The 27,359-nt window shown below is 40.2% G+C and overlaps 1 protein-coding gene across 3 annotated transcripts in view; it reads left to right on the top strand.

Annotated features, from left to right (window-relative positions):
• LOC136839107 (gigaxonin-like) overlaps positions 1 to 27,359 on the top strand; it is a 268,846-nt gene that overhangs the window by 196,845 nt on the left and 44,642 nt on the right. For all 3 annotated transcript variants that reach the window (XM_067104756.1, XM_067104754.1, XM_067104755.1), the window contains exon 7: positions 3,177 to 3,361. In XM_067104756.1, the coding sequence (XP_066960857.1) occupies positions 3,177 to 3,361 (185 nt within the window). The remainder of the gene's footprint in view (positions 1 to 3,176; positions 3,362 to 27,359) is intronic.

The raw sequence follows: 27,359 nt of genomic DNA, 5'->3' as shown, positions 1-27,359 counted from the left end.
AGAATAAGAATATGAACCAATGGAAACGCAGTCAAGAGTAACTGGGAAAAATGGTCTGAGTGCTTTTGTTATCTTTTTTTTAGACCTTATCTGCTAAGAAAGTGAGAGAAGTAGTGGCTAATAGAAAGAATATGAGTAAAAGTTTCTTCTTAGTTAGTTTAGTGAAGAATACCAGCAGCTTCTATTAGCAAGAGGACAACCTCGTCCAGTATGATATGTGGCATGTTACAAATCTAAATGCAGTACAGGTAACAGTTTAAAAGGCCTGCTATACAGTACATGGAAAATATACCCTACTGGTAAAATACAGAAAGAAAATACAAACAAATGTGGAAAATCTCTCTTGATTAAGGGCAAAGATGGCCTGCAAGCTATAATGCTATTCAGTTTTAAATCATCTCAAGATGACACCATTACCTCTCTGAAGTTACACACTTCAGTCTGATCCAAGGAGTGATTGATTCAGAGGAATTACTGGCTTTCTCTGATAAGGAAATTTTAGGTATTTGTTCTCAGATTGTCTGAGAAGTGAAGTAATTAAACAGACAAAATAACACTGTTCTTGTAATGTTCTCTTGCAAAAACAGGTTTTGATGCAGGAAAAACCTATTTTTGGTAGTCACTGTTGAGTCCTCAAGGAGTTACCTTCCATGCTTCTACCAGAGCTCCATGGTGACCAAACTAATATCAAAGAATTCTCTTCTAGGTGGTCTTGTGGCCAGGTATTGTGTCGTAATGGTAAACATTATAACATGTGATGGAGTATGTAATGGAATCGAAGATACGAGGGCACTTTCCCTTATCTTCAGCGAAGCTGTACCCAGGCTGCTTCCATCCTCAAAACCTGCTATAAGAGAAAGTGATTATTGTGCATGTTCAGTCCGCCGTATTGTTGGCAAACAGAGCGGCACTGAGACCGAGAAGCCATTACTTTCTGTTGGTCAGGATGATCCCTCGCCCAAATCCCATGCCTTTTCGTTTGGGAAGTAGGAAGGTTTTGAGGACTCAACAGCAACTACCAAAGATAGGTTTTTCCTATGTCAAAACCTGTTTTTTGTAGTGTAGTTGCTTGTTTTGTCATCAAGGAGCTTCACAAAGAAATTGACCGATGACGAAAAGGTTTAAGCTCTCAACTACACTGTGTATCAGTAGGTGGCATGGTTAGCCCTAACCCCTAGGCACTACGGCAGAAAACCAGGGGTCTTATTGGCAGTGAGTATGCTAACTATCACTGGGAGAAGGGTGACAGTACTGCAACCAAACCCAGCTTGCATAGGTAAGCCACCATAGAACTACATACTAAAACATAAGTTCGTGCATAGTTTCTTGTTCCTTGGTACCAAAACCTGAAGAGTCTTTGGAATAAAGAATGGGACTTGAAATTTGTGGCTTGACCTTGGACCAGAAATATTTTTCTTGGGGTGTTGGGATTAAAAATGGATAGCTTAAGCCTTTTTGTTATCTGTTAATTTCTTTGCAAATCCTAAGAATGAAACAAGCGACTATGCTATCAAAAAACAGGTTTTGACATAGGAAAAGCCTATTTTTGGTAGTTGCTGTCGAGTCCTCAAAACCCTCCCACTTCCCGGATGAAAAGGCACGGGATTTGGGCAAAGGATCATCCCGCATTGACCAACAGAAAGTAATGCTTCTTGGTCTCCGTGTGGGTCTGTTGTTGACAATATGGCAGACTGCACATGTGCATTAATAATTTCTTCTAAGCAGGTTTTGGCGATGGAAGGACCTGGGTATACAGCCTCGCTGTAAAGATTTGGGAAGGTGCCCCCTTATCTCTGAGTCTATTACATACTCCATCATGTGTTACCGTGTTTATCACTAGAGGCAATACCCGGCCACGAGACCAGCTAAAAGAAAATCCTTTGTTATTAGTTTGGTCACCATGGAGCTCTGGTAGACCATGGAAGGGTAACTCCTTGAGGACTCAAGAGCGACTACCAAAAATAGGTTTTTCCTACGTCAAAATATGTTTTTTAAGGTGTTGCTGCTGCTACTGAGAAAGTTTCCATCAACTTTGTGAAGGTTATCTATTGTAATTTGATCCATAATTTTCTTATCGTCCTTTCAATTGACCCCTTAGTAACAGTGGGTCAAGTGTTTTCAGTCCCTGAAGATGGATAGGTGAGGGAGGTGTGTAGTAGGCTTGCCAACCTCATCTACATCTCTTACAAGATTCCAGTCTAGTTCTTGATTCCTGTTAATTATCAGTGTTTTTAGGTGCAATAGATTTTTACCCCAGAAGCTCATTGGTGCCCCAGACCCTAGCTATGGAACCCTTCCCATGTAATTGCTATTCAGTCATTTGTAAAGTAATAAGTTTTGTGTTGAAACAAATTAATTTTTTAAAAACGAGATTGAATTTTTTTCTATACAAGTCAGCAACTTTACAGGAATTGTCCCTCCCTATTCCTTTTTTCCTCAGATAGTCTAAACACAGTGGTACTTGCAATGCCACTAGAGGGTTTATGATGCAGGACACATGCATTTCTAGTTGGAATGAAGTGATTTTCTTTCTGTAGGGTGTCCAAAAGCTTTTATGTGTCACACAGAAGGCTATTGCTGAATTATGGGTTTTTATAAAAATATATAAGTTTATTTCTAAAATACTACAGTTTTATAAACTTTGGGTTTTATGTGCTTATAGTCTCTACATTATTTTCATCCTGAGGTTAAAAGTGCTAAAAGAGGGCTTGAGATTGAGTGACATTTTTGTCATGTACCGGTACTTCAAAATGACATTAAAAAGAGGGGTCATGTGTTGGTACTCTCCTAGATGCTTGGCTCCAGTAAAATGGGACTGGTTGATATTGCACATTGTTATGTTAGATTCACTGTACTGTCTGATGAGTTTAATTTCCAGGTAAACTTTTGGTTCAGTTGCTATTCCTATCATTGAGACTAATACTTTAAAAATGTTTTAACTTCTCATTCATTTCAGCAAGGACCAGGTTCATAATTTAACATAATTGAAAAAGCGTTGGTTTCATTTTTTTCATTGTTGGAGTAGGATTTCATAAGAAAAGGTTATACTGTATATTACATATGAACATACTTACCATTAAAAATAATAGGATTAATAGATTACAAACCATTGTGCTACAGTTCGTACCACTTAGTTTCACAAGTGTATGAATTCAAATTTTTCTTTGTTTTTTCAGGAGGATACCTTTTTGTTCTGGGAGGGGGAAACCAGAATCAAGAGATGTGTAATGAAGTTCAAAAATATGACCCTCAAACCAACAGCTGGGCTCTCATGGCCCCAATGCCATACTCGTGTTTTTCTCCAAAAGTTGTAGCTTATTCTGGAAAACTGTATGTAACTGGTGGTGTTGGATTGTATGAGGTAAGAATGACATTTTTCCCTATTGGAAGGTAAATTTAATTTTTCTTTTAGTTAACATAAATATCATATAGTAGTCCATCGATTATCTGGATTTTCATTATCCAGAACTCCATATTATCTGACTCACCCAGACCAGGGACTAAAGGCCCAAAGATTCCTGATATACTATATAAATTTTTAAAAATTTGAAAAAACTGCTCTCCGATGGCTGGCAATGCTGCACAGCCTCAGGAAAATGTTGTCAACGCTGCTTGCACTCATAAACAGACTGAAAAAGGGTTTTGAGGGGTGGATGAGGCCTGGAGAAGTTTCCAAGGTGGGTCAGATGGAAGGGTACCATGGGAGAGGACGGGCAGTAAGGCTGTAATCACTCAAGAGAAGGGGTTGTTTTGGAATGTGGTTGGAGCTGAGGAGCAGTTTCCCTGGGTGGGAGCAGGTGGGGATGCAGTGTTGGATGGATGAAGAGGCTAAGTAGATGTCTGACTTGCTAGGAGCTTGTTTTGTTTTGTGTTTATGATTTTTTCCACATTTGATTAAAGGGAATGTACAGTATTGTACTATAACAAAAAGAGGATATATATATATATATATATATATATATATATATATATATATATATATATATATATATATATATATATATATATATATATATATATATACACACACACAGAGAGAGAGAAAACAACATTTGAGGCATTGCTTACATTGAAGCCTACGTAGTAAAAAATATGTGCTCCTTCACTTTTTTTATTTATATTTTACCTATTCTCATTTATATTTTTATTGTATTTTCTCACTTTTTATTTTTACAATTCAAAATGCAAGTGCAATCGTGTGTGTAGGGAAGTATGTACACACACTCGCCAGCATTGGTGAACTTTGTGGCAACTAGGCTTCGGTTATAAATAGCGTATGTTGCCAACATCTACAAATTCACATTTTAAATATTTTTACACTACGTGTACTGTACTCCTAGAAGAAATATCAACAGTGATAAAGTATTCTCTTTTTATATGTGTACTAATCATACTTAGTTCCTCATTGGACAAGTCGGTAGAGTTCTCCAGCCAGCCAGTGAAGAATTAGAGAAATTTATTTCTGGTGATAGAAATTAATTTCTCGGTATAATGTGGTTCGGATTCCATAATAAGCTGTAGGTCCCATTGCTAGGTAACCAATTGGTTCTTAGCCTTGTAAAATAAGCCTAATCCTTCGGGCCAGCCCTAAGAGAGCTGTTAATCAGCTCAGTGGTCTGGTTGAACTAAGGTATACGTAACTAATCATACTTAGAGTTAGCTAAACTTGTAATGAAATACTGAACAGTAAAGCAAGCAAAGCAAAAAAGAAAAAAGACAATGCGCGATAATGTGCTAAGAAACCCACAAGAATGGACACATTATGTAGAGACAGTGATGCCAACATAGATGAAATGGCATACAAGTAAAACTTCCTTGATATTATGAGGTGAAATAAAAAATCATTAATGCCAGTATGTGTAAAACAAAAAAATTATCAACTGCTTCTTAGTAGTGTTCTTAAAGTGAATTTGCTTTGTGCAGTTGTCACTGAAAAATGCCATATACAGTGTACTAAAGATGTAAACTCAGGGTGTTTTACTCAGACACAGTTACATTGATAGGACAAAATGAGTAACACAAATGACATATATTACTGTACTGTAATAAAGCAAAAACAAGAAAGAAGAGCTACGGTAGAGAGAGAGAGAGAGAGAGAGAGAGAGAGAGAGAGAGAGAGAGAGAGAGAGAGAGAGAGAGAGAGAGAGATCTCATATCATGCAACCCTAAAATTTCATCCCCAAAACATGATTTCATTGTATACATGTCGTGTATAATGTGAGTTGCATTTTCGATAGTTCAGATAACATTAGGGTAACCTTTTTTCCTCAGTATTCCCATCTTGTTAAATAAATGAAAGTAAAAGATAAAAATAGTCTTAACTTATTGAACTAATTACATTTTTAGTAGATCATACTATATTAGGCTATGTTCATGCAGTGAATTACATTTTCAATAGATCAAACTGTACTAGGCTATGCATGTGGAGTGAATGTCATTTCTTGTAGATTGTATTAGGCTAGGCTTTCAAACAAGATTACCAAACTTATGGCTTTTGTAACAATTCATAACCATCTCTTATAATTAGCAACCGCTTACCAAAGAACTGACATAAACAACATTGAGTATGACGTAAAAAAATGAACAGGGTAACTGATTTTGCGATTTTGAGGGATTTTACTTCAACATAAAGTATGGTAGTTTACCTTTGTGTGCCCGTTTTACATTTATGTACAAAAATGGAAATAATAATGCCAGTAATACATGTTTCTTTTAGCAGCTAAAAAGAATGACTCTCGTAATTATTTTTTAGTATTGTATGTATCAATCAGCTGATTCTGAGAATGTAAGCATTGGCCTAACCTACATAAATGCATATGAGAATGATCGTTTTTTGGTAATGGTTTATAAGTGACTGATGTATGATAGAGCTATATAACCTACATAATTGTGTAGAGCTCCTCAAAACTAACATTTTGAACCACAATACCACTAGTCACAAACCAAAATTTACTTACATAATTAATCTACTTGAAAATAAAAAAAGAATTTTCACTCTTCCGTAAAAATCTGAAACTTTTCTAAGTCTCAACTTCATCTTACCCCCGCCTGAAATCACTCCTGTGTTTGTGTTTATATGTGTTCGTTGCAGACTGTTTGGCTGAAGTTCTGCCCATGCATTCAAATTATCCAGTGAATGTGATTGTTTCCAGTAGGCGTGTTTTTTGAAGCCTCTCTCAGGCTATCGAATTCCCCCAATGAATTTGAATGATTTTCAATGACTAGATACTATTGGCAGTATGTTATTTTACATGACTTTCTTAGCCAATTATACTGCATTATCTAAAACACATCATTAGGCTTGTGTCACGCTTTCATTTGAATTTTTAGATCAATGTTAGTCTTAAGTATGGCTGTTGTAGAGGCAACTTGTACTGGTTTTCATTACGATCAATGGCTATTCATTTGAAATCTCCATTGAGTATTTGCGGGCTCATGGAGTTTTGCAATTGTAACCTACATTTTTTAAAAGAGCTCTTCATCAAATTACTACTTATAAGGTAAGACAATACTGCCCCCCACCCTCCGTAGCTAATACAGCAAAACAGTAACCAGTAAACACCCCTATGTTGCGTGGCATTATTTTATATCGGCAACTTATAAAATTATACCCATTTTTAAAAAGAGCTCTTCTTCAAATTACTACTTATAAGGTAAGATAATAACACCCACCTCCATGGCTAATATGGCAAAATTGTAACCAGTAAACACCCCTACGTTACATGGCTTTATTTTATATTGGCAGCTTATAAAATTTTACCCATTTTTAAAAAGAGCTCATTACAAATTACAACTTATAAGATAAGGCAATACTACCCCCCACCTCCTTGGCTAATACGGCAAAATTGTAACCAGTAAACACCCCTATGGTATATGGCATTATTTATATCGGCAACTTATAAAATTTTACCTGTTTTTAAAGAGCTCTTCATCAAATTTACTGCTTATAAGGTAAGACATACCCCCCCATCTCCACTGCTAATACGGCAAAATTGTAACCTGTAAACACTACTATGTTACAAAGCCATGACGAGTTACGTTGTTACGCAGAATGTAAACATTGTTCGAGTGTTGCTACACACAGCCATGGTTCATGATTTCATGAGTTAAGAGATTTACACCCACACTGGATAACAGAATAGTTTTTCTGGTGTATTTTCATGTGTTTCAATGAATTTGATGGAGCTTTTTGTCAGAAATCCATATTTTTTTGGAGCTGTGGTTCGAAACCCCTCAACTCCAAAACTATGGATTTCCGACGAAAATCTCCATCAGATTCGTTGAAAACACATGGAAATACACCAGAAAAACTATTCTGTTATCCAGTGTGGGATATTGGCAACTTTTCAACATTTACCTGTTTTTTGTGCATATTACAATGATGATATAACATGATAATGGCTCAGTATGAATGGATTCAGTGAGTAAAATATCTGTTTCATTACCATCACCTTTACCTTAAATACAGCTGTAATAGCCTATTTGACTTATAGAAATGGATACTGTGGGTGTAACACCTAGCCTAGGTCAAGAGTTCACACATACAAATTTTGTATATCGTGTACTGTACAATATGGTAATACAATATAGTAACAACTGATAAGAAAGTTGCTGTATAAAAAACAGGTTTTGACATAGGAAAAATCTATTTTTGGTAGTCGCTGTTGAGTCCTCAAGGAGTTACCTGCCATGGTCTACCAGAGCTCCATGGTGACCAAACTAATATCAAAGAATTTCTTCTAGTTGGTCCTTTTGGCCAGGTATTGTGTCGTAATGATTAACATTATAACACATGATGGAGTATATAATGGACTCAAAGATAAAAGGGCACTTTCCCTTATCTTCAGCGAAGCTGAACCCAGTCTTTCCAACGTCAAAAGAATCTGCAAGAAAGAGAAGTGACTATAGCACATGCGCATCCTCCCTCTTCTTTACAACTGGGCCGTTAAAAGACATAGGAGCCATTACTCTCTGTTGGTCAATGCAGGGTGATCCTTTGCCCAAATCCCATGCCTTTCTGTCAGGGAAGTAGGAGAGTTTTGAGGACTCAACAGCGACTACCAAAAATAGGTTTTTCCTGTGTCAAAACCTGTTTTTTTTATAGCTTAGTCGCTTGTTTTGTCCTCAAGGAGCTTTACAAAGAAATTGACAGGTGATGAAGAAGGCTTAAGCTCTAACTTTTTAATCCCAGCACCCCAAAGGAAATAATATTTCTGGTCCAAGGTCAAGCCACAGATTTCAAGTCCCATTCTTTACTCCAAATACTCTTCAGGTTTTGGTGCCAAGGAACAAGGAACTATACACGAACTTACATTTTAGGATGTAGTTCTACAGTGGCTTACCTAAGCATGCTGGGTTTGTTTGCAGTACTGTCGCCCTTCTCCCAGCGATAGTTAGCACACTCACCGTCAATAAGGCCCGTGGTTTCCTGCCTTAGCACCTAGGGGTTAAGACTAATCATGCCACCTACTGAACACAGTGTAGTCGAATTTGTTCGAGCACGTGGCATTAATTTAACTGATGACCACCCTGTATATTCGGAGACTTCTTCAAAAGAGACATTTCTTTAGAAGGCCAATGACGCACTGTACTTACTTTCCTAATATCATGTGACCTAGGAAAGGAGTGTGGATTTGCCTTTTTAATGAGAAACACTACAGTCATTCTCAGCCCTTGTAGGGAGAGTGGTTAGTTTGTGCTAGGGTGTAGGAAAGTAGGACTTTCTGGGATGTTTGCCGTGACTTCTAGGTAAACCTTAAGTGCTTGAACTGGGCACAATGTCTTGTCTGCTAAATTGAGTTTTCTTATAAGAATGGAGTTCCTTTTTAAAGGATCCTTATTCTTGGCCAGGAATGATGGGCCAGGGGGCAATAATAATTGATGGTCAGCTATTTGTGTGATGCCCCCATCTAAGAGAGCCCAATTCACTAATACAAGCTTCTGATGCTAATGCAATCAAGTAAATCACCTTTTCTAGCATGTTTGTTGTGGTTGTATTGGGTCCGCTGAATTGAGTTGTTGATAGAAGTCTAAGCACCTTGCTCAGGGACCAAGTAATTGGAAGCCTTTCGGGAATGGGCCTTTGTAGAGCAAATGACTGCAGAAGGGAAGTGACAACTTCTGTACTGGAGTTAATCCCGAATCCATAAGGCAAGGGTTCAATTAATGCACCCTTGTATGCCATGGCTATTGTAACTGCAAAGCATTTGTCTCAAAAGGGTATATAAGAAAAATAAAGTGTTTCTATAGAAATCTCAACTGAGCTCTCAGTATGGATATAATCTAACCATATCCTCCATACGGGCTGGTATTGCTGGATAGATGATGTCCGTAATTTTTGCACTAGGTAGGTACCTAGCAATGTTGGGTGAGTAATTATCACGATAGACATTTTAAAAAATCTATACGTGAAGGTCTCAGCTCAGAAAGGAGGATGCGTAAATGACTTTCCCTCCTACTATTTGGGATAGAACAGCGGATGATAGTGGAAGTGATCTTTTCATCTGTTGTTGAAGTAATAGGAACAAATTCCTGTTTGGCCAGTTTGGGGATATCAAGTAAACTGTTCCTTTAAAGGTTAGAAAATTGCTCAAAACCTTCGAAATCTGGGACAATGAAGGAGAAAGATGTTGTCCTCCCCTTGTTCCAGTCTTTAGGAAAGCATTTCTTGCTGTTGCTTGACTGTCCAGGTTTGGAGACATATTAGGAGTTTGTGATTCTAGTACGTGGCGAACAGGTTCACTTCCGGTTGTGGAAGCATGCTGGCAATTGTTTGAAATGAGTGGTTGTCCAACATCCACTCTGTTGAGGCTGCTGTTTTCCTTGATAGAGAGTCTGCTATTACAATGAGACTCCCTGTGAGGTGAACTGCAGACGTGTGCCACTTCCTTGCTTGCACTATGGATGGCTAGCATTACCATATTGAGAGGAGGTGAACATGATCCTGACCTCTTGATGTAGGATACTGTAGTTATGTTCTCTCTCTTCCAGAGGTTTTAGTTTTTGAGAGAGAAAAAGACAGCCATCTGCTCCAGGAAATTTGATATAAAAATTCCTTAGTAGTTGATCACCCTGCCACCTGACGATCCTCCCAATGTCCTTCCAACCTGTCAACGAGGCATCTGTGTGTATTGTCACTCATACAGACAGAGGAGTCAGGGTGACCTGTTTTGCCAGAGATTCCTTCCGGATCCAAGGCTGAAGTATCTCCCCAACTCTTTTAATGAGTTCGGTCTCGCATCTTTTTTCTTGCATGCGATAGCCAGGATTTGTTCACGTTTTTAGTTGTAATCTAAGTATTGGATCTATTACTAATGAGAACTGCAGCAGGCCCATCTTACATTCTGATTGTCATCTGGAAAGTGGGCTGTGCAAGGAACCTTTTGAGGACTTGCCTTATTCTGTTTTGAATATGATGGGGAGAGACAACAGGCCGTGAAGAGTATCCCAACACAGTCCCAGCCACTGAAAGTGTCTGCTGGGTGTGAGGCAGGATTTTTCAAATTTATTATAAAACCTTTTGACTGTACTGTAGTCTGTTGACCATTGCTCTTAGGTTTTTCAAGCACTCTTTTCTTGTGGGCCCCCAGATCTTTTTGTTTGAGTTCTCGAACAAATACCGTTGCTAATTTTGTAAAATATTCTTTTGGCAATGTTTAGCCCAAAGGGCATGACTTTGAATCTGTACATATCTTTTCTTATCCGGAACCTTAGGAAGGGGTGAAAGGGAATGGCTATAGGGATATGCCAGTATGCATCTTTCAGATCTATAGAAACTGTCTAAGTCCCTTTTGGAATGATTCAATGTACTTAAGCAATGGTAATTATCCAAAACTTTTGGCAAACAATGTGCTTGTTCAATGTTGATAGGTTGAGGACAATGTATATAACTGTCTCAAAATCCTCTTGTTGCCTAAAGAAGTTCACCACACATCCAAAGTAGAGGTCTCTATCCTCTCGCTGAAATTAACAGGTTCATCATGCCGATTATTTATGTAAATGACTTCTTGCTGTCCTATCGCACCATATTGCCACTGCCTTCTGAGTTGTATGAAACCAAGGATACTGTTTGTCTGCTACTCGAAAAAGACTTCCTTTTTGGCTGTGTATCCTCAAAGATGCGTTCTAGACGAGATCCAAAACTTGACTGGTGTTAACACTCAGCCCGTGACCAATGTAACCTTTGTGAACTCGACAAAAACACCGGAGAACAGGAGAAACAAGGAAACTACCTGGAAGGCTGTTTCAAAGAAATAACGACTGATCCTGACAGTCATGAAAAAAAATCTGAAAAAAACTCCTTGGAGTTTTCCTTATCCCGAACAATAATTTTCACAGCTTTGGGTGAACAAAAAGTGAAGGGACTCCTCTCCTTATCGGTTACTGTCCAGTCACTTGGCAGTGCAGTGCTTGAATCTAAATTGTCTTTCTTCAGAATCAGATAAATCTTATTCAGTCTGTGTTAGAGGCTTCTGAGCTGCTACTGTGAGTCTTATAGTCATCATTAGGGTCTGCATCAAGTAGTGATAATATCTCTTCAGGCAAAAGATTTTTCTTTTGCTTTGGAATACTCATTATGGGTGATAAATGGGATCAAAACAAAAAGAAAGCAGTTGTTTATCAGTGAGCACCTGAAGCGTAGCGGGAGGTGAGAGGTAGATGTCTTCTGTCAGACTGTCTTTCTGTTACAAAAAAAAGTTGCCATTTACCCATAATTTAGCTTATAGTGTTACCAAGTGATGTTCCTACAATTTGTATAAGAGTAAAGTGTATTTCTGAGCTTGATCAGTGTGACACCAGCCTTGAAAGAGGGAGGACGTCTTTCTCCGTTGAAGGCGGTGTGATATGGGATGCAGGTGACTGAGATATACCATTAGTGATGCTTAACAGGTTAACAGATTTTAACTGGGCTCTCAGTGTGGAGGTAATCTAACCACATTTTCCATACAGATTGGTATGTCAGATGGATGAAGTCCATAGTTTTTGCACTAGGTACATAGCAATGATGGGTAAATAATCTTCATGGTAGACTAGATTTTAAAAATCCACCCCCTCTCTCTCTCTCTCTCTCTCTCTCTCTCTCTCTCTCTCTCTCTCTCTCTCTCTCTCTCTCTCTCTCTCTCTCTCTCTCTCTCAGTACTGTACATATCCTTTAATGAAATGTGAGTTACTGTATAATAAACATAAAAATACAAAACTAAAACTCCAAGAAGTTCACGACGCCATGGAATGAGTGGGCTAATAACTATGTACATTACAGTTACTTTTTTTTGCTTTGCTTGATTTACTGTATCATTTTTATTACAAGTTTAGTTGATTCTGAGTAGGATTAACACACACAACAGTACACAAGAGAATATCATTGTTGATTGCATTTATAAGTTGATATTTTTTTTTTCATTGCATACTATTTAAATATTTAGGTACAGTACTTAACTCTACTTGTGAATTCCCAATGTTTCCCCTATCTACTGTAAAAAAAACGAGACAGCTTGAATACTGTATGAGAGAAAATGGCTATGCCTGAATATAGGGGGAACGTAATTGGTTTTCACACATAGCTGTAAGTCATATATTTCTAAGGGTAATGTTGTAAGATGACTTTGAAATGATATTAGTGTTATGATAGTTTAAGGTATATTTGGTGTAGGATGATAGTTTAAGGTATATTTTCTGTTTGAACTATTAAAGTAGGCAGTTATAAGTGCTTTAGAAGGGTGTTTGTTGTTTGAACTATTAAAATATGCAGTTATAAGCATTTTTAGCATGTTTGCATAGTTTTTCATTGAGGAATATTCACTAATTACTGTACAGTCGATCCCCAGTATTCTCGGGGGTGGGGGACATGTACCACAACCCCTTGCAAATAACTAAAATCTGCGGATACTTAAAACCCCTATAAAAACACTTACAACTGCCTACTTTGATAGTTCTTTAGGAGGTGCAAAAAAAAAACGAGCAGGTAAAAGAGTACTGCTACTTTATTCATGATCCAGGCAGTTTATATAGTGGCAGGCTGACGTCTCGCCGCGAAATACAATGGGAGCAAGGGTGACCTGAGGTCGATAATAATTAACAATAAATACAGCGAACGAGTACACTTTACAATAAGCAAATAGACAGAATTGAAGTTGAATGCAATCTTGATGCCTGCGAAAGAAGAATACATGGTACACAAATTGAAGACTGGTAAACAATTATATACATAGTTTAAATGATTGGATTTACGTGACCCAGCATGCCAGGCGTGGCGAATTGTTGGGATATCACCATAGAAAACTTGCTCAGCAGAGACTTTACAAATAACATGTTCAGCAGAGACTTTACAGTTCAAAACACCAAAAAACCCTCAAAAGTGCTTATACCTGAATATTTCAATAGTTTTATCACAAAAAGTGCATTTAGCCACAAAAATTATATGAAAATACAGTAATTTGTGAATACTGTATTTCTCTATGAAAAATACTGCCAATAGGCAAATTTTCCGCAAATAATATGTAAATATGGTCTTGAAAGTTCAAATACCAAATGTATACTTAAAGTATCATCCTACATCAAATATACCTTAAATTATTATCCTATTACTGTATTAATATTTCAAATTATATTCAGGTTGACCATCACTAATCCGGCAATCAGTAGTCCAGAACAATCAGTAATCTGGCACAAATTTCGGCTAAAGTAATTTCTAATGTTTCCGCACTAATTTTCAAATTTCCCGGGTCGCTGCGCTAACTCGCTCACCAGCCACTTCGATTTGGTGGCGCAGTGTGCTGCATCAACAAACTGGTAGCCTAGCCTACATTATACTGTACTCTATTCACATATTACCAGTATTATACAAACATCAACATAACGAATGTGCATCTTTTTCATGGATCTTTTAAAAAAGTTATGCTTTACTACATTGTTTCCAATTGCGTATATTCTCATATTGCTTTTGTATTATAAATTGCAATCAATGTTTTGTTTTGGGAATTGATATCGCGGTGTTTATGTTCTGTATTTCGCCGCATTTAACCAAATTCAAAGCCCTTTTCTTGCTTCTAGTTAGCGTAAATGAATATGGATACTTTATTTATTTGGGACAAGGATATTTTTCGTCATACGAAGTGTTTTTAAGTCGAAATATAACTTAAATAGGTCTCGTTGTGAAATTATTTAGCTATTTTTTCGTTAATATATGACGTTTGCGGGAATTGCGGTTGGCTGTTTTGGGGGCATTTTTTTTTTCTTTGAGTAAAAAAAAATCAAGATTCCGTTCACTATTTTCTCTCGATTTCATCATAATACGAGCTTTACGTATTTATATTTTATCGGCGTGAAAACAGTAGTAATATGTATTCTTTCATGCCCAGTAGTTTTGATTAAAATACATTCTCTCCAGTTTTATTTACGGTCGAGTTTCATCCATGTTGCCGATGCACGATAATTTGTAGTCATTAGCAGCTTGAATATTGTTTTCTCAGCTTCAGCTACAACTTGCAGCATAAAGTTACACTAGCAGTATATTTCCCTGCCGATCTTTTCTCCAAAGCGAATAAGGGTATAGTGTAAAAAATATATCAGTCCTATTGTACAGTACTTAAAGTCATTTGTAACATAACTACAGTAATTGTGTATTACTGTACTATGGTTGAAATACAAGCACAACAGTTATCCGATACGAATATTAGCAAAACAACAGTTTCCCGTTCGGTTGTTTATGGCTGTACGCATTTACAAGAGTATAACGTTACTAACAATACTTTTATCATTCTCTTTTACTTTTTTAACTAGCAGATGGAATAAAGAGATGGAGGAAAAGAAGTTGGTCTATTGTAATTTGGTCTCTTGCTGCCTGCACCTGCGCGAAATCTAAAAATATTTCCTAAATATTTTCGTATCGGTATTAATTGCTAACCCCATCGTAAACTCGAAATATCCTAAGTTGAATTATCGTAACTCGAGCACTACCTGTATATGATAATTGTGTTTTCTTTATTGACCAACTTGTACCCTTTTATGGGATATTTTAATTCTAGGATGAGGTGCTTAGCTACTGTGTTTCGTGTATTCTAGCATAATAAATGGCTAATCCGGCAAAGTGGCTAATCCGGCACCCTCTAGGTCCCATTGATGCCGGATTAGTGATGGTCAACCTGTATTAATATAATTTCAAAGTCATCTTAAACATTAGTATGTACCTCTAAAAAGGGATTTGACAAAGGAAAAATCTATTTCTGAGGAAGGTCGTGTCACCGGTGAAATTCCATTACAGCACTTTGAATTTCCAGGTATAACCTTGCTAGATATACCAGAGAAAAAGAGCTTTCAGGAAAGCTGGGGTTACTACCCCAGTTTAATCTCTTCTAGAAACGTCGGTATAAAATAAGGGTGAGTTTTTACCACTACCACGGAAACCTACTCGAAAGATCTCTCCCTATCAAAACCCCGAACAGAGCGGTGAGCCGTTACAGCCCCCACACCAAACACCCGCCAGACGGCGACACCAGCGCCACCTACCTCATTCCATGCTAGCACTAACCCCAGACTTGGCATGTGCAAGAGGGGGAGAGTACTAGGTGATTCAGGGAGGGTCACGGGTGACACGGGACCTTCTCAGAAATAGATTTTTCCTTTGTCAAAATCCCTTTTCTGAGTCCAGTCCCGTGTCAGCCGGTGAAATCGTGATAGAGAATCATGCCAAGGCTGCAACTACCAGGAAAAAGAAATGGGGGTAATCTGAAGAAAAGGCAAAAGTTTTACCAAAATAATTTTAATTATTAGCAATCTCTTATGTAGCAAGAATATTAAGACTAAGGCATACTAAATCTAAGGCACATTAAAAAACTTAATACTATGAAATGTGGGGAGGTCCCCGGCACGACGGAGAAAAAGCCCCAAAAACCTTAAAATTACTTAAAGCAAGGTGAAACATGAAAAGCGCACAAAATAACTGCAAATATAACCTTAATACTATACACGTAAACTTAGGCCAAACACGTAAGAGACAAAATCAATGAGCATTAATATATACATTCATCTGGGGTAAATGGAGCCAAATAAAAACTGTCCAGTACCCCATAAAAAAACAATCATGGCATGTCAGATTACACTTTTTCCATCAACAGGTACAAGAAACATCAATATGAGGAGCCAGGCAGTGAGGTATAATCAACCAGGAGAATAAGCAGAAAAGTAAATGAGGCAGGCAGGCGGGGGGGAAAAGGAAAGGACAAGGATATGATTAATTAAGGTGGGGAGATGACACTTCCCACAGCTATGGTAGAAAATTTCAGGGCTTTGAGCGTTTTTAAATAGTGGCGTTTAAACACTAGAGGTGATTTCCAACCCGTAAATTTAGATAACTCTGAAAAGTCCATATTATGAAAGTAATTAATGGAAGTAGCAACTGCTCGAATATCATGAACCTTGGGAACTGAATCTGGGTTGGCCTGTTTAATGAAATATAGAATTTGTTGTCTTATAGCATTTAGTGAAAGAGTACCACCTTTCTCCCTGATAAAAAGAGGACCCGACTTACTCTGTGGAGTTCTTAAAAGGTAAGATTTAAGTGTATAAACTGGACATAAAGACTGGTCTTGAGGAAGGGCACCACCTTCCAAGGAGACCACCTGTCCTGTGGGTCTTCGTTCTTAGCTAAAAATCTAGGGTCAGGGGAAAGGAGGACCTCTCCAGACGGGAGGAAGTTCACATAATTATCACCTCTAGTGAGAGCCGACAGCTCTGAGATTCTAGCACCTGAAGCCAAGCTAATCAAAAATAAAGTCTTCCTTAACAGATCCTGATAAGAGCAATGAAAGTTATCCATCTCTGATGCTAACTTGAGGACGTCATTGAGAAACCACGTAACAGACTGTGGGCGTGATACTGGTCTCAGACGAGCGCATGCTCTGGGGATAGATGAAAAGTAGGAATCTGTAAGGTCGATTTTAAAGCCGTAAAGAAATACTTTCTTTAATGCTGACTTGATTGTGGTAATAGTGGCCGGAGCAAGGCCTTTCTCAAACAATGATCTAAAGAAGGAAACTCCTAAATTAGCTGTCATGATTTTGGCTTCAGATGCTTTTAGGAAGGAGGCTAATTTTTTGACTGCTGAGTCATACTGTCTAATAGTAGAATCTCTTTTATCTGATTCTAAAACAGAGTGTTGACAGGGTCAATGTTCGCTCCTTTTGGGCTGCGAATTTTATAAAGTCCATAAAACTAGGGCATTCTGAATTCTTGAGGAAGCTGACACAGTCTTGGTTTGTACTGTCTGAGTCAGAATGGGCTTGGGAATCAAAAGACTCCGTAATCCCAGTTCCTGAAGAAGAGGGAACCAATTGCTCTTCGGCCAATAGGGGCTACTAGGGCTAATTGACCTTTGAATGTCCTGAGTTTGTGTAAAACTTTCAGCAGTAAATTTATTGGGGGGAAAAGATAAATCTTCTCCCAATTGTTCCAATCTACTGTCATTGCGTCTATGGCGAACGCCTGAGGGTCCAGGTTGGGGGCCACATAACAGGGGAGCTTGAAGTTGCTCTCCGTTGCGAACAGATCCACTTGGAGGCCCGGAACCCGGCGGCAAATCCATTTGAAAGATTCCACGTCCAGGGACCACTCCGTCTCCAACGGAGTAGTCCTGGACAGGGAATCCGCCACCACGTTCCGTACCCCCGCTAGGTGGGTGGCTGACAGGTGCCAGCCGTGCTTGTTCGCCAGGGAGAAGATAGCAACCATTACTTGGTTTACTCGGCCTGATTTGGAGCCACCCCTGTTGATGCAATGAACTACCACTGCGCTGTCCAATACCAACCTGATATGAATCCGGTTGGGGGGCGGATTTTCTTCAGAGTTAGAAAGACCGCCATAGCTTCCAGGGTGTTTATATGGAACTGCTGAAACATTGTGGACCACGTTCCTTGTACCTTTTTTGTTTTGGTGAATATCCCCCAGCCGCTTAGGGAAGCGTCTGTGTGAACTACTAGTGCCGGAGGGGGAAATTGAAGCGGAACTGTATTGGACAGGCCTTTGACCGAGGTCCAAGGTCGCAATCTTGTCTTTAAGATTTGAGGAATAGAGGAGACCTTGTCTCTGAGCTTGACATTGGCTCGACTCGCCACACTCTGTTTATGTCTTTTAATTTCGCTTTTAATAGCAGGTTTGTCACTGAGGCAAACTGAAGAGATCCCAGGACCCTTTCTTGGGACCGGCGGGATGCTGATGGATTTTTGAGGAATCTCCTGGTGAGAGATGCTATCTCTTTCCTCTTGGGAGGCGGAAGGGACAGCGTGTGAGATGACAGATCCCATTGGAGACCCAACCACTGAAACCGGGACTCCGGAGTCAGACGGGACTTCTCTCTGTTCAGTTGAAAACCCAAGCGACTCCAGGAAATTGATGACTATGGACGTGGCTTTCTGACACTCCGGAACTGTTGGTGCCCAAATTATCCAATCGTCCAAATATGCTGCTAGGGATATCCCTTGAGACCGGAGTTGTTGTACTACCGTGTCCGCCAGCTTTGTGAATATCCTGGGCGCAATGTTCAGACCGAAGGGCATGACCCTGAAGGAGTAGGCTTGATTCCCGAGTCTGAAACCGAGGAACTGAGAGAAGTTCCGCGCAACCGGGACGTGATAATAAGCGTCTGAAAGATCGATAGAGGTGGTGACGGCTCCACGCGGAAGTAGAGTCCGTACTTGAGCTACCGTAAGCATGCGAAATTTGTCGCATTTTATGTAGAGATTTAGACGCGACAGATCCAGGATCACTCTTTGCTGATCGGAGTCTTTTTGGGAACAGTGAATAACCTGCCTTGAAACTTTAGGTGCCTTACTTTCTTTATTGCTCGTTTGTTGAGCAATTCTGTCACATAATCCTTTAGGATTGATGTGGGTGGCTGGTAAAACCTGGTTAGAGGAGGAGGGTTTTTGATCCAGCTCCATCCTAGTCCTTTGGACACAATGCTGTGTGCCCAAGGGCTGAAGGTCCATTGGTCCCTGAACCAAAACAGGCGACCCCGCCTACCTGTGTTCTCTCTCAGTGGGAGGGAGCGGGTTTATTCCCCTACCACGTCCAGGTCTTCCCTTGGGGTGGTGTTGGGCTTTCCTCTATGAGGGGCTTTGCCTCTTCCTCCCCTTGCAACCCTATTAAGGCCGTGAAAATAACCACGGCCCTCATATGTGGGGTTGTATGCCGGTGAGGCCACATAGAGGGTGCAGCTGGTTGGACCAGCACATACTGTTGGGGGTGAGCCTTAGAAGTAGAAGGCTGTGCCACTGCCGAGACCGGGGACGGCTTGGACTACCGCCTGATGGTGGGGCCTCTTATGCCTCCTGAAGCGTTTACCTCCTCTCGATTGGGGGCGGCCGATTCTGGGGTCTTACGCTTATAGGCTGAAATGCCCCAGCGAGAACGAAGACTCTGGTTGGCCCGTGTAGCCTCGGCCATAACATTCGTGACCTCCTCTTCAGGGAAGAGGTTAGGTCCCCAGATCGAGCTTTTCACGAGCTTGTTAGGCTCGTGGCGGATAGTCGCATCGGCAAAGATGAACTTCCTACATTCCAGTCTGGCCATGATAAATTCAAATAAGTCAGACTGGAAGCCTGCCAGCAAGGATTTAGCCAAAACCTGAAAGAAGGGCTCGTCCGAGCAGGAGACGGCAGTAGCTTCAGTAAGGCATACGGAGTTCAAGGACCGGGCTAACTTAACCCGAGCATCAAACTCCGCTTTCAAAAGAGCTTCCGGCAGCTTGGGGAGCTGCTCACTAAAGCACGGTGCGTGGAAGGCGCAGAAGGGGGTCCAGCTTCCCGACCGTGAAAGTGGACGGGCGTCTGACCAGAACTCATTACTTCCTGGGAATACCAGGAAGTAGGGTCTGTCTCCCTTAGCTGTGGTAACGGATTACCATCAAAGCACGCTCGGGCCCGAGCCAGCCAGAGCGACTTTGTCCAAGCAGGGGTGGGAAGGTTGTCTCCCAGGGCATAAACATGGTAAAGTTCCCCCCCTTGAAAGGAGTCAACTTCGTGTTGTCTGCCTGCCACTCCGTCCAGAGTGCGCAGGAGAGCCGACTGAGCTTGGTCCCTAGGGACGATGACAGTCTCCCTAGGAACCTTGTCTGACCGAATCCAAGCTTCCTCCGTAAGCCTCACGAAGCCTGGGTAAGGGGGCAGGAGATCGGGGGAAGAACTCCAATTCCTCCAACCGCCTCGTGCCAAGACCATCAAGTGTCAGCTTGCCATCATGTTGGATGGCCCGAGTGCAAATCGCCAAGGGTTACCGACATCGAACGGCGGGAGGTCCGCAGTGTCGGGGATAACATACTGTGGTTCGGCTGGGGTGGGTGAGCCATTCCCGCCAGTATGTTATCATGACTGGCCAACTTCTCGGAGATTTTGTTAAATCTCGAATCCAGGTCCTCCTGTAAAACGCTTATAAAGCTGATTGGCAAAGGCCTCTGCATCGAAAGCAGGTTGGCGAGGAGGGCTTGGTTTTGCAGCCCTCTTACTCGCGCCTTTGCTGGAGGAACCAGACTTGCTCCCGGAGGCTACAGGTCCTGAAACCTTAGCCTCGACGGGGAAGGGCAATGCCTTCTTGGAAGTCGAGGACTTGAAGCCCTTCGCCTTCCATGAAGTCTTCAACTTCAACTTGGGGATAGCAGACGGAGCTCTATCACCCAAGGAGGAAGACTTCACAAAACCTGCAAAAGAAGAAACAGATGAAGCAGGGGAGTCAAATAAAGGGGGCCCGCCCCAACAACCTCACTTACCTCACCACTTACCACCTGGTCCTGCTCTACATTCATTGGTTCCAGGTTAAGATTAATAAGCGGCAACATCCTCCGAGACCTCAGCGTAGAGGATATCCGCTTGGGGTGGCTGGGTCTCATCCCGGATTTGCTGGATGATAGGGGTGGCAAGATCTTCAGGCACTGCGCGGCCGCCACCCGTGGCGCCGGGTAGAGCAAGTCCTCAACCTAGCGTCGAGGACGTAGGGCTTGGGACGGAACGTTCCTGCCAAACCCAGCCACCCAGGCCCGGAGGGATTCCAAGGCAGACTTCTTGGAAGTTTCGTCCGCCTGTAAAGAAAACCAACAATTAGCTAAGAACGAAAACCATTCGGGAACCTCATAAACAATATACAATATACAATATGAGGAGCAAAAGCAGGAGTAATGTAAAGACTGTCACTTACCAACTCATCCTGGACAGTTGTGCAGAGAGCAAAGCAAACCTCACAACCATCAGGGTGCCAAACAACCAGGTCATCCAGGCGGACCGCACAACCAGCGTGGGTCCGGCAAACTACGTGACCGTGGGTTGTTGGAGGGAGGCGGTGCACCCCTGCTCCTCACAGCGAACAGTCTGTAAGTAGAAAAGTACATGAACCTCCCACCCTAAGCAAACTAAAGCTGGCAAGGCCGGGAAAATTCAACTGCAACCGGAATACTCCGGCGGAGAAGAACTCCCTAATCATAAACTGGGCCAATAAGCTCTAAATTACACAGAGTGGAAGGTAAAGGATTTCAGACCCCGGAGTACTCCGGGGAATGAAGGAAAGAGAGACCAGGAACTAACCATAAGGGCTGCCAGTAAAATAACGGCGGAGACCCCTGGTATAGGACCGGACTCACGTATATATAATATATATAATGAATAAAGGAGAGTACTCCTGTAGATAAACAGACTTATCTAAAAATAAAACAGTAACAAGTGATGGTAAGAACTCAAGAGGATCCCGGAGGATCCGTTCTCTATAAAATGAAAAAACCTTCCGCCCTTACTTCCCCCCGGAGGAGAAACAAGACGGGTAAAATGCTTGGTATGTTCATAACATAGGCTGAAGCAATATATATATACCGTATCAACGTAAATCCTCGGACGGGAGAGGCGAGGAGTGACTCGAACGCGTTCGAGTAAACAAACCACCAACCCCAATACAGCGATGCTAGGGACAATATGGGAGGGAGCGAATCCCTCAACCAACAGGAGAAGTCCCTGAACTCGGAGAAAACGCCATCTAGCGTCACCCGCAGGAGTAGAGCAAGGCTGGAGAGGAGGAGGGGGGAAGGAGGAGGAGGAGTAGGCTACCAGGAAGGAACAGGAGACGGGAGAAGCTCACCCGCTCAACTGCACCATACCTCCCAGACAATGAATCTTGGAGGGTAAAATGACTGGAAGCAACACAAACCCAAGCCCGACTCCTACCTAGGCGAAGCCTAATATGGACCTAACCTAGTATAGGCTAGAAAAACGAGGAGGGCAAAGGGAGGAGGAAGCAACAGGGAGAGAAATTTTGTGCCGAGAACCAGCCGGGATCGAGAATGGCGGGCAAGGGGGCGACTAGCCTAGAGGAAACACATCCTAAGAACTCGATTCCCCCAAATGGAGGAAGAGAACTAAGGGGCTCACTCTGCCCACCGAAAAACGATCCCGGAGGAAAACAGCAACAAAACCCCTCAACCTGAACTCCCCACCCAGGGCAAGGGAAGGAAGCAAACAAGCCTACTCCACAAGATAACCATCACTCATAAAAAACTAAAATGTGCTCAACAGAGAGCGTAGCCTACCATGTAGGGGAAGCGGTTAGATCTGAGGCTGACCGCCAGCACCGAGGTAAACCACTCAACAAAAAGCAAAAACAATAAAAATAAAAATAAAACTACAAAGAGAGCACCATCTTCAATCAAAATTAATTAGCCTAGTAAGACCAAAAATAACAGGAACCCAACCTGGGGGGGGTACCTAGACGGGGCATCACTCCCACAAAGGCCAGTAGGCCAATTGAAAAATTCAAAAAGGGGGAGCCAAAGTAAGGAACCACCAGGAAGGGAACCAAGGGGAAAAAAATATCTATAAGGCTAAGAGAGGAGTGACTCCAACTGAAAAGAACAGAAGGCCATGATCGACATGGCTGGCGGGGACGCCGTGTAGCCATAATAAGATCTCAATATTTATGAAAATACACGAGACTATAACAGCCAAAAATAGAACAAAACCCCACAAGAAGATGGTACTTAACTTGGAAATGGTAAAGCTGCTCGATGCCATGCAGAAAGCAGAAAAATCCAAAATAATGGAGACGAGCACACAAAATAAAACAGCGATTTCACGTGCTAGAAAATGGAATGGGTAGGTGGCGCTGGTGTCGTAGCCCTGGCGGGTGTTTGGTGTGGGGGCTGTAACGGCTCACCGCTCTGTTCCGGGGATTTTGATAGGGAGAGATCTTTAGTAGGTTTCCGTGGTAGTGGTAAGGGACTCACCTTCTTATAATACGCCTTCCAAGAAGAGAGGTCGACTGGGGTAGTAACCCCAGCTTTCCTGAAAGCTCTTTTTCTCTGGTATATCTAGCAAGGTTATACCTAGAAATTCGTGCTGTAATGGAATTTCAAGGCTGACAGGGACTGGACTCATAAAAATCCAAAATAGAGCACAAAAAATAAGGAACACTAAGAAATTCTGAACGAAAAAACGTGCTAAAATGGAAGTTACTAGTGTTGCCTTATATTACAGTCCTTATAGTATTTGCAAGGATATGAGGACTCTTCGTTGGGACTTTTCAGCCATTTTTAATCTCTTTAGGGCAACAAAAGTGTTTTGTAGTTCACAAAATTTTCCATTCGACTCCATCTAATGGCCTTTACTCACATTTTTAAAACAGCTATGAAATTTAGCTTTCTCTGGTATCTTTAGCTGAGAGAGTAAGAATTACCTAGAAATAACAGCTGAATGGACTATTTCACCGGGTGATCGGGAAAAGATCCAGAAATGTTATGTTATCATCCAATACACAACTTACTATATTTTAACATAATTTCAATGGTACTTTAATATAATTTTAATATTTCAATAGTATCAATTCTCTGAGCATCTATCTTCACTTTAATGAGGTTGGGTCCATCCTGAATGGAGGAGAAAACCAGTTTCTGTCTCTACTTTGAATTGATTAAAACAATGATTATTCATTATTATTATTATTATTATTATTATTATTATTATTATTATTATTATTATTATTACAGGCAGTCCCCGGTTTACTATGGGGGTTCTGTTCTTGCGCCACGTCATAAGCCGAAAATTATCATAAACCAAAAAATCGTTGAAAATTGTCAAAAATCCAAAGAAAACCTTACTTTTAATGCTCTGAGTGTATTGAAAACGATTCCGAGGATTTTGCCATTGGGATGTCTTTCGAGTGTAGTTCTGTGGTTGTGATTTCTTCACTCACCCTTATCCATACAGGCCTTCTTGGTATAATGGCGCTATTCGATCTAAGGGTAGTAACCCCAGCATTCCTGATAGCTTTTTTCTCTAGTATTTTTAGCAATATTTATACCTAGAAATTCGTGCAAGAAAGGAATTTCACCGGGTGACACAGGGCCTCCCTCAGAAATAGATTTTTCCTTTGTCAAAATCCCTTTTTTATTGAGTTTTTCTTAACCCATTCCTGTCCAATTGACGTAATATTAGGCAATAACCCCTACCCCCTTCTTTTCTGACTGGCGTAATTTTACGTAAAATTTTGACATTTTTAAATCTTGGGTGTGGTAGGGGTATATTTTTTATTTTCGGACAGTTGGTGGTTTCCATACTTGGCTAAAGCATATCTTGGACCGTGTAACTCAGGCATCGATCATGCCAGGCAAGCAGTCCCTATACTGCGCATGCGCAATTCCTGGCATAGTAAATTTCTCACAATGAAATCAGCTGATCCTACCCACGTTTTCTCTCGTATCTTACATTTTTTTATAAAATGTGATGATTACATTATTGACAACACTCCGTTTGGTACCCTCTATTTTCTATAAATTTTTAGTTCCTCTACTGTGCATTTTGCAAATCCATGGCGTAGTAAAATTCTCACAATGACATCAGCTGATCGCACCCACGCAGGCCTGGCAGGCCACACTTCTGTCAGAGACCATGCGTAAAAACGAGGTTGGGTGAACACGTGTGGCTGTTTACATACAGCGACGTCAATCGAGAACAGTTTCCAACATGCTTTCATAAAGTTTTTTACGGTAAAACTAGCGGAAATTCGTTAGTGCATCACATAAGAGACGTCTGGATTTTAGGCAGGGCTCTGAATCTCATTTTTCATTATCATATATATCGATATTTAGAGAATTTTGTTGGCTTTATCATAAAAATAATTAATTCACCTAACTGTTATAGCTTTAGAGCTATTTGAACGATAATGTTGACAACGGTAACATTTTTTTCGTTTTGAACAGCTTATAACGTCAAAATGAAACTGTTGCTGTTACCAAAGCCATTTTTCTTGACTCTCACTTTATTCCTCAACCTTTCCTCTACATTTTTGTATATTTACAAAGTAATTTCTATAAAAAAATCCGAGGTAGGGCTCTTCAAAAAAAAATGTCTAGCGATAATTCTCAAGTATGCCTGGCAGCGCACTCTGTTTCTTACCCACCTTTCTATCAATTTTTCACCAACTGGACTTATTCGTTTTCATTGTTTTATATGTCGATATTTAGAGAATTTTCTTGGCTTTCTCATAAAAAATAATTCATTAATTAACTGTTATAGGTTTTGAGCTACGAACAATAATGTTGACAACGGGTAACTTTTTTTTCGTTTCGATCAATTATAACGTCAAAATGAAACTGTTGCCGTTACCAAAGCCATTTTTCTTGACTTTCTCTTTATTCTTCAACTTTTCCTCTACTTTTTCGTATATTTACAAAGTAATTTCTATGAAAAATAACCGAGATAGGGTTCTTCAAAAAATTTTTTTAAGGCGATAATTCTCACCATAGGCGGGCAGAGCGCTCTGTTTCTCACTGGGTCTTTTCTATCAATTTTTCACCAACTGACTTATTCGTTTTCCATTGTTTTATATGTCAATATTTAGGGAATTGTATTGGCTTTCTCATAAAAAATAATTCATTCGCCTAACTGTTATAGTTTTTTTGAGCTGGGTATGAACAATAATGTTGACAAGAGTAACTTTTTTTCGTTTGATCAATTTATAACGTCAAAATGAAACTGTTGCCATTAACAAAGCCATTTTTCTTGACTTTCCCTTTATTCTTCAACTTTTCCAGTTCTACTTTTTCGTATATTTACAAAGTAATTTCTATGAAAAATAACCTGAGATAGGCTCTTCAAAAAATTTTTTCTAGCGATAATTCTCACCATAGGCCGGGCAGAGCGCTCTGTTTCTCACCATCTTTTCTATCAATTTTTTCACCAACTGGACTTATTTGTTTTCCATTGTTTTATATGTCAATATTTAGGGAATTTTATTGGCTTTCTCATAAAAAATAATTCATTCGTCTGACTTTCATAGTTTTTGGGTTACGAACGAAAATATAAAAATATGTAAAGAATTTTATTTTTTTTCGTTAAATAACTCACATTTTTTTCGTATTTAGAGGGCTGGGACTCTTATTCTGACTATTCCACCATAAAATATAAACATTTAGAAAAAAAGGACAGCAAAATGAACGTTGTTGGCATAAAATTTCCATTTTTTGAATTTTGAAATAAGGAAGCACTGTTTGAGTGAGCTCCCAGACGCATCGGGCTCATGTACCCTCAGTGATGTGATAACTATACAGATATGAAAGGGTTAAAAAAAAAATCAAAATTTTGATTATTCTGCCGTTTTGGAGCCATATTTCTTCCATCGGATAGGCATACAACGCGTTGTAACCCTGGAACATGCATCGTAAACCGGGAAATAATTTCTGATCAATATATCTGAAAAGCGTCATAACCTCGAAACGTTGTAAGCCGGACCCGTCATAACCTGGGGACTGCCTGTATTATTATTAATAATTTAATAACATACAAAAATTAGTAAATCATTTTTATCATAAAAATTGTATTTAGTCATGAAAATAACATCAAAATACACTAATTAGTAAATATTTCCCGATGAAAAAGTTCAGAGAATTGTGAGAATGGGAATACAGGAGGTTTACTGTGTATATGTATATATATATATATATATATATATATATATATATATATATATATATATATATATATATATATATATATATATATATATATATATATATATATATATATATATATAACACATATATACACACAACACAATAACACACACACACACACACACACACACATACAGGCAGTCCTGGTGGGGGGATCTGTTCTGATGGCATGATGATAAGCAAAAATCGGCAATTTTTGGCACTTATTGGTGCTGATGACTGGGTATTGGTGCCAATAACCTAAGATCAGTGCCTCTGTTAGGTATCTATCAGTGCCAATACCAGATTATCAGCGCTGATTAGCAGAAATCTGCTCATAGCGGCGCCAAAAATCGCCGATTTTCATCAATAAACAGGCGCCATAAAACTGGATCGCTGATAACCAGGG

The sequence above is a fragment of the Macrobrachium rosenbergii genome, chromosome 6, assembly GCF_040412425.1.
Source record: "Macrobrachium rosenbergii isolate ZJJX-2024 chromosome 6, ASM4041242v1, whole genome shotgun sequence".
NCBI lineage: Eukaryota > Metazoa > Arthropoda > Malacostraca > Decapoda > Palaemonidae > Macrobrachium > Macrobrachium rosenbergii.
This window is presented reverse-complemented; position numbering and strand designations above follow the sequence as displayed.